The following is an 8,446-nucleotide window of genomic DNA, read 5'->3' on the forward strand; positions in this document are numbered from 1 at the left end:
AGGGAGGGGGAGGAGTGATGAGTATGGGGATGATGGTGGTGGAGGAGGTGTTGATGGAGATGATGGTGGGTGTGGGGATCACGATGGAAGTTGTAGAGATCATGGAGAGGCAGATGACGGTTCAGAGATGGTACTTGTGGTAGGCTCATGACAGGGCTTGAGTTGATGGGAGCAATGGAGCCCGGGCACTGGCAAGTGGTAGTAGAGGTGGAAGTGACAGACACGGACACTGGTGGAGGGATCTCGGTCTCACTGGAGATGAGAACAGTGGAGATAAAGGCAGAGGAGGTGATGTGTGTGGAAGCAGCGTAGAGGGCATCGGGAGGACAGGGGACACTGCGGTGGCTGTGATGACCACGACGCTACACGATGGGCTCTCTGCAGAGAAGATGGGACTGAGTTGGGAGTAGGTATAGCAGAGCAGGGCAGAGGCATCGGGGAGCTTGGCGCCCATCCCCCGACTCCCGCGAAGGTCCAGCGTGGCGTTATAACTGCAGTTTGCTCGTCTTCCTTCCTTGGTGTTGTCTATACAAACTCCCTGTGCTGTTTATGAATATCAGACAGGCTGGACCACGTGGGTGTCGTGTGGTGCACAGCTTCCCCGAGGCAAGCGCTAGGGAGTGGGGGAGGCAGCATCTGGCCCCTGCTGCACTTGTTTCTCGAGGCCTGGACCTCTCCACACCCACTTCCTCTCACACGAGATGAGACGAGAAGTCTTACCCTGTGCACCTTGCTCTGTGGTCCACATGGAGGCTCCTGGGAAGCCGCAGTATCTAGGGAGGATTCTGGGGTCCCCTGCAGTCCCCCCAGCTTTGTCCTGCTCTTCTGCTGAGTGCTAGTTCATGGAGGCCTCTGGCCACCAGGGTCTGTGTCCCTCACTCTGCCACACAGCTGAGACACCCAACACTCCCCGGGGAGGGGGGGAGGGGAGTCCTAGACTTGTTGCCCATTGGCTGAGATTTTGAGGTACTGCCAAGACTTTGTACATGCCTCAGTTTACCAGCGGGCCAACAGGTCAAGAGGTCGCAGGTCAAGATGGGTACTTACTTCCAAGGAGGGTGCCAAGAGGCCCGTGCCATCCAGGAATAGAGCTGGAGGCTTAGTGAAGCCCAGCTGGGCGGCATCCACAGACCAGAGGGGCCCCAGGAAGCCTCTCCTCTCCAGGCTCAAGACCCCCTCCTCTCATCCCCATTGGTATGGCAACAGCTGCCTTGTCCTCCTCCCGGACTAGAAAGCTTGGGCTGAGTCATGGGCTCATCTGGGAATGTGACAGGGCCTCCTGCAGGACAGTGGCTCCCATCCAGGCTTCGTGGGAGGCAGGGGGAGTGTGGGGCAGGGGAGGGCCAGGCACCTCCTCCCAGGACTGACATCTGGAGCCAGAACTGGGAAAGCCACAGGAATTGGCCCAGGAACGGTCAGGCCCTTCCGGTACCAGCTCAGGGCAGCAAGGGCCCCTGTGGCAGGCACAGCTCCCACCCTGCCTGAACAAACGTGGCCCAAGCAGAACAAGGCCGGTATCACAGGCTGAGGCCATTCTGCTCCCTCCGCCAGAGGGCCTGGTAAGCCAGTAGCTGGAACCTGGAGGGCTCATGGGACATCTGCACCCCTATGCAATGTCCAGCACAGGGAGGTGTAGGGGAACCGGCATAGGCCCCAAACCATCAGCCTGGAGCCCAGTCACCCACTACAGCGGGCCAAGAGGGAGTGAGGGGAAACAAGAAGGCCTTTGGTCCAGCTCTATGCTGAAAGAAGTGTGAAGGGAAGCTGGAGGGGGAGATGAGAGAGCAAAGGACTCACAGCATGGGGTTTGCCTGGCCACAGAATCCATCTTAGATCCAAGACCCTGCCCTTCCTCATCACCCCGCCTCTCTGGGACTCCTCTCCCAACCTCTAGCCATCAGGGGAGTGAGGCTGACTGTCACTAGGCCTGTCCCAGTCCACGCACCCCACTGGGCATGAGCACCTCCTGGACTGAGTCCCCAGGTTGTCCGCCACCCCACTCCCAGCCTAGCAAAGCCCACTTTTCCCAACCCTGAGAATCACCACATCCATCTCCACCTGCGGTTGGCTTTATTACACTGCCATCGTGGCCAACAGAACATGTGAAATAGGAAGACAGCGTTTGTTTCTAGGAACGGTGCGGGCTGACCGCAAGCAGGGCTGTGCAAACATCCCAGCCAAACCTAGGAAAAACTGTCCTGTGGAGTCATTTCCTAGTGGTCCCTCCAGGGGCCGAGCAGCAGTGAGACCACAGGCAGGAACAGTAGCTGTGTTGGCCCTGGGAACCCCACATAGCAAAAAGCGCCTGGACCCCTTCTACGCCTGTCCTGTGCTCTCCACACAGGTAGCAAATCAGACATATACATACACGCAACTGAACCATGCCAGTTATAAACGTATAACCAGTCACTATTCTTTGTTAACTTCACAGTAACTGTGCACCAAAGACAACAAGTCCAGTGTTGACTCAGGGTAAGCTCCCTGCCCCAGAAAAGCAAGGACTTGAGGAAAAAACAATACAGGGGTGTTCTGCCTGCACAGTGTAGTACTACACACACACACACACACACACACACACACACACACACACACACGGGGTGGGAGGAAGTGAGTGAGCGATCGCTCGGATCATAAGTCACAGGGTCCTACCAGCCTTTCCAGAGGTGGAGTCAGAAGCTAGGACACCACTGCCTCTTCTCCAGCTCTCTGCACTGCAGCCTGTTCTGGGCCTCCAGTCTTGGAGCATCGCTGACAGGCACCAGCTTCCCAGGCCAGCCGTGGATATATTAGGAGAGCACAGTGGATCTGTCCACCTTGGGGAGACCAACTGTCACTTCACTCCAGCAAACAAATAAATAAATCAAGTGTTAGCAGAAGACACAATGACTTAGATTTGCCCGACTCTGTCCTCTGGGCCACTTGCAATCAGCAGAGACAGCACTGTTGGGGAGAGGGTAGGTTGTTTCAGGCACCTCTACCACTTGCTAAGGCCACCCCCGTCTTGCCCCACCCCTTCCCGAAATGACCAAGGCTTGCTTGGGGTGCAGGTCATCAAAGTAAGGTGGCCCATATCCACGGCAGAGGGCGAAGTCCTTCACATTTCAAGGGCACCAGCCCTCCTTCCAGGGCTGTAGATGAAGGGAGAATCTGCCTCCCTTCTCCCCGTGACAGCTGCTCCTACCCATGTCCCTCGGCAGGAGGTGGCACGGCAAACACTGCTCCTGTTAAGCTGGACGAGCTTTGGCCTTGTGTTTGGTGCCTGGGAATGACTACAGCTCCAGGGAGACCCTTAGGAAGCAGAGGGGTGACTCCCAGGGTCAGGCCTGCTGGAACCAGCATCAGCTTCAACATGCAAAGCTTGGCTCATGGCAAAATCTGCCGTTCCCAGCCCCGTGAAGCCAGCGGGGGACACTTGCAGGGTTCTCGACCAGTAGCAGACACATAGTGGTCTTGGAAGGCCACTATGATATAAAGAGATATACAGAGAATCCATTTCCAAATTCCCCTTTGTAGCCCAAAGTTCCACCCCTGTTCCACCCCAGTAACAGCCACTCCAGGGACACCCAGCTTGAGCCGCTCTCCTCATGATGCTCGGGGTCCCCTCTGGAGCGATGCCTCCTGAAAGGCCAGCTGTATCTCTACAGCCCCTGCTGGTACTTGCTGTGCCTGAGGCCTTCTCAACAGGGGCTCCTGCTGTCACTCACCAGGAATGGCCTGCTCACTCTGTGCACCCTGTTAGACACTTGCATTAATGACTTTCTTGACAAGTGAGTCCTTCTATCATGGCATTAGGCACACATGGACACTCTCAAGTATTCCAGCACGATGGTCAGGGAAGCCCCAGGACAGAGGAAAAGTGTGTTACCTCACACTGCCCGGTGAATGGGCAGGACAGGCACTCTAGAACCTTGCTAGAGAGGACAGTGAGGAAGAGTGTGTCCCTAACTAGGCAGGGTACAACCTGCTCAGGTGTGAGGTGGAGACAAGGGGGGGGGGCAGCAACCCATCCAAGAAGCAGCAGCATTCATTCAGGTTGACTGGTGCAACCTTCTAGCCTCGGGGTAGGGCTACCACCTGCCTGGGCTTTGTCCTCTGTCCTAGAGTCCCACCCAGGACACCCTGCCCCCTCTCTTCCTCCACCTGATACAGAAAAACACTTCACACCAGTAAGGGCTTGACGAGGCCATAGTGGAACTTGCGGACATGGCGATACAGGTCACCAGACTGTGTGAAGCGGCGCTCACACCAGCGGCAGGCATGGGGCTTCTCCCTCGTGTGGACCACGGCATGCCTGCTTAAGTTGTGTGAGTACTGGAAGCTCTTGCCGCACTGCATGCACGTGTAGGGCTTCTCCCCAGAGTGTGTCCGTTCATGCCTCTTCAGCGTGTATGTGCAGGAGAAGGTCTTGCTGCAGAGTGGGCACGTGGGCACGGCCCCCTCTGGGGAGAGCCGGGTACGGACACTGTCCCGCTCTCGGAAGTGGGCACTGAGATGCAGCTGCAGTGCGTGGGTGCTAGGGAACAGCTTGCAGCACAGCGGGCAAACGCAAAGGTGCTTGCTGGGACCCAGCTCTTCAGTGTCCACCACTGGCTCTGCATGCAGCCCGAGCTGCTGGCTACCTGTCCCTTGGACGCACAGTGGCTCCAAGTCCACTGCCAGGCGCTGGGCTGCAGAAGCACAGACTGATGGTGGGGATCTGTCCACGCTCTGCGGGCTGCTGCTATCTTGTTCAGAGAACGAATCTTGCTCAGTCTTCACCAGAGGCTGGGCCCCTTGCTGTATGGAGCTGCAGAGGGATGTCTGGAGAAGACAGGGTGGGTGGACCTGCTCCTGTCTTGGGCCAGGCTTCAGTGACAGGTCCAGGGCCCCACTTGACTCCTCTGAGACCTGCCAAGATGGAGGTCCGAATGTTGGCAGGGGATGGACAGCCTTGATCCCTAGAGATGGGGGTTTGGCCTTTGGTGCGGCTTGGCAGAAGGCAGGGGACCAGGAAGGCTGGGGGTGTGGTGGCTGCCCAGGAAGCTCTGTCCCCAGCGTATGGGTCTCCAGATCTGGGTCCTTCTTTCTGAGTCTGCCCTTGCAGACTTTGACGATGTCATACATGTGTAGGTAGCTGGCCGCAGCCAGGACGTCCTCGACAGGTAGGCTGTGCAGGTCCAGGCGGCCCTCGTACATGAAGTCCAGCAGGCGGCTGAAGGCCGGTACCGTGACGATGTCGCCGTTGAGCCGCACTGTGTCGCGGCTGCTCGCAGGCTGGTCCCTGTAGAAGAGATGGAAGTAGACACTGCACGCGGCCAGTACAGCGCGGTGCGCAGGGAAGCGCGCGTCGCCCACCAGGACAGTGCAGTCGCACAGGAACCCCAGCTCGCGCTGCTGCCTCAGGCGGCCCAGCAGCCGGACGCCGTGCTCCGGGAACTCCATGCCGCCGCAGTCATCACCTGGGCACAAACGGGACGCCTGTCAACACGCCGGGGATGCCGTGGCCGCCGCTCGCCCCGACGCGCCCTTCCCGGGTGCAGGCAGCCCACAGAGAAGCGCGGGAGTGACGCGCGCAACCGCTGGCCCTGAGCTGCCCCGGCACCTGCCCGGAGCAGGAAAAACTCGATCGAAAGTAAACAGAAGCCGCTCTGCCGCCGGGGCGGGGCTCGGGGCGCAGCGGAGGGGCTGAGCCGCGCGGACAGAAGTCAGGACTTCAGGCTGCCTCGCCCGCCCCCCCCCCCCGCCTGCCGCGCCCCCCGACGCCCGAGTCGCCGCCCGCCCGCGCCGCCGCCAGCTGCCACCGCTGCCGTCGGCCCCATTTATGGCAGCGCGGCCGTGGGGAGCGGCCGGCTAGGCAGGCGGAGCGGAGAACCCGCCCCTGTGCTCACCTCCGCCGCACGCGCGGCTCTCCGCTCCTTCTGCAAGCTTTCCCGTGCGGCTCGGACCGCACCGAGCTACCGGCGGCGCGCCCCGGCCGGGAGGGCGCGGGGACCCGGACGGCGCCAGGCGGGGCGCGCACTAACTTGGCCGGCGGGGCAACGCCTGCTGCTTGCCCCGCCCCGAAGAGCGAAACTCCCGGCTGGAGCTGGAGGGGGCGGGCCAGGCGACTTCCCGGAGCGGCGGAACCGCTGAGGTCACCTCGCTACCCCTTCTCTGTCCGCCCCACCCGGTCGGCCCCGCCAGAAGCTAGCCCGCCGCACTCTGTGGCGGGAGGGGGTGCGGGACCCTCTCGCGATACTTGTCTCCTGGGCTTCTGTGCCCTCCATGGGGTCCCGACTGCCCCGGTGGACAAAGGGGCAGTCGCTTCTCCCTGGACCAATGCACCGGCAGTCACTGACGACTTAGCGGGGACAATGGCCTCAGATTCGTTGGAAGACAGTCTTTCAGATGGGTCAGGGGCCGCAGGGGGACCGCAAATGTCAAAAAAGAAATTCACTCCGTCCTAGGAAGCATCCATCCTCTTGAATTCAGGTTAACACATCTGGGACAGGCCATGGGGCTGGGGTCTCTGACAGAGGATTACCGCCTTCTGCAGACCCCGGGCTGGCAGCCAAGCACGCTAAGATCAGTGACAGAGGGCACTGGATAGGGCAGATGTGGTGGGATGGGTTAAAGACACAACCACAGAGAAGTGACAGGAGACCTCCCGAGTTAGGCAGACAGGTCACAAGATGTAGGAGATATGAAGAGAGGCCAGGGCAAGCACCCTGGGCGCAGTGTTCCAGGGGAACCAGGGTCAACAAGGTGTGAGGAGACGCCTGCTTCTTCTGGGGAAAGGAAAAGACAACAAAAGGGCTCTGGGTTTAGAGGATCTGAGGCCCCTTGGCATGGGCTACCCCAGTGGCTGGGAAGTCTTCTCTCCCAAGGGTGCAGGTGGAGGCGTATTCTTGACTGAGGGCATCTGAAGTTGTTTGAGACACTGCTCACATGAGCTTCATAAGCCTGTCAGTTAGATACTCTTATTTACAGTTCTAGGGTCGGGGGTAGGGGAACTACATAACACCAAATTGCAAGGCCAGGGTTCCTATGGGGCTAGGCCCATTCTGAATTTTCATCTTGTATTTGTTATCCAGAGACCAAGAATGTTGAGTGGGCACCACTCAGAACGCTAGAGGGTAAGTAGGAAGGAAATCTTGTACAGGGATTACAGGCAAGGGGCAAAGGCCAGGTGTTTGGGTAGACTAGCCAAGGGCATTCTGGGTGAGGGGGCTGCTGAATCCCTCCCCTTGCTCTTTAGACACTCAGAACAGTGTCCAGTTGAGAAGCGGGGCTTTCTAGCTGTTGGGGACAGCTCCGGGGGACCTGTTCAAAGTCAGATTGGAAGCCTAAGGGGCTTCCAGGGTTCCTGGAGGACCTAGATTCTACAGGGAATAGAACCACAGTGTTATACTAAACAGGAGGCTGAAACACGGGTATTTCAAGTTCAAGACCAGCTTGTGCGACATGGCCCGGTCTCGGCTTCCATCCTAGAAAAAAAAATTGTGTATCTGAAATGCACATTTGACTAGATATATGAAGTATTTCCTACGTCTGGCAACTGCAGCAAGGAGCCTGGAGTCACCCTACATTTATCCAGGCACTGCACAGCTGAGGGACAGAGTTTGGCTGTCCCCAACATAGGAGCCCTGCCTGTGGAGGCCAGTTCCCTCTGACAGTCCAAGCAATTACCCCCACTCTACCTCTGCAGGAATGACCCATATCCTATGTTCCGGGTGAGCCTGCTGTCCCTCTCTGAGCCTGCCAGGGCTGGGGCCTGCCTCTGCCTCAGCCCCTCCCAGGGTTAGCAGGACTCTGAGCCTCAATATCAGGGCTTCTCAACCTTCCTAATGCCTGGACCCCTCAATACAGTTCCTCCTGTTGTGGTGACTCCTAACTATAAAAACATTTTTGTTGCTACTTCATAAATTTTGCTACTTTTACGAAGTGTCATGTGAATATCTGCTTTTCCCATGATCTTAGGAGACCCCTGTGAAAGGGTCATTTGATCCCCAAAGGGTCGTGACCCATAGGTTGAGAACCACTTCCCTATCCCCTTAATAACACCTTTGCTAGTGGGGGCTAGCAACACGGGAATCAGAGCACATTCTAGGGACCTATGAAAATTAACTTTGGGGCATACTGTAAGTGATATCCCTTTAGACCTGGGGTGTTCTTCCCAAAAGTCCCCATCACTGTCTCCTCTTCATTCCTGTCTTTGCTTGAAGGTCACCTCTTTAGAGAGTTTCCTCTCTGATTCCCTCTTGACCTGCAACTCCTGCTTGGACCATTGTAGAGAGTCAAAGATGGTATGGCAGGGTGCATTCTTGTTCCTTTATCAGGGCCTCGGCTTGTGTACACTGGTTGAGCCTTAGCCTGCCACAGAAAGGCTCTTCGGGAACTGATGGCTGGAAGTTGGACGCTGACACCAACTTTCCCTCTTCCTCCATGTTGGGTGTCTAGTAATGCCTCTAAAGCCTAGCCCCTGGCT

The 8,446-nt window shown here is 57.9% G+C and overlaps 1 protein-coding gene across 1 annotated transcript; it reads right to left on the minus strand.

Annotated features, from left to right (window-relative positions):
* Window positions 1–2,053: 2,053 nt before the first annotated feature.
* On the minus strand, window positions 2,054–6,042 carry Zbtb42 (zinc finger and BTB domain containing 42). The gene is made up of 2 exons (XM_076921004.1): window positions 5,868–6,042; window positions 2,054–5,438 (listed from the first exon to the last, which is right to left on the minus strand). The coding sequence occupies exon 2, from the start codon at window positions 5,419–5,421 to the stop codon at window positions 4,159–4,161; it is 1,263 nt and encodes a 420-aa protein (XP_076777119.1). The 5' UTR covers window positions 5,422–5,438; window positions 5,868–6,042; the 3' UTR covers window positions 2,054–4,158.
* Between the last annotated feature and the right edge of the window lie 2,404 nt (window positions 6,043–8,446).

The sequence above is a fragment of the Arvicanthis niloticus genome, chromosome 23, assembly GCF_011762505.2.
Source record: "Arvicanthis niloticus isolate mArvNil1 chromosome 23, mArvNil1.pat.X, whole genome shotgun sequence".
Classification (NCBI taxonomy): domain Eukaryota; kingdom Metazoa; phylum Chordata; class Mammalia; order Rodentia; family Muridae; genus Arvicanthis; species Arvicanthis niloticus.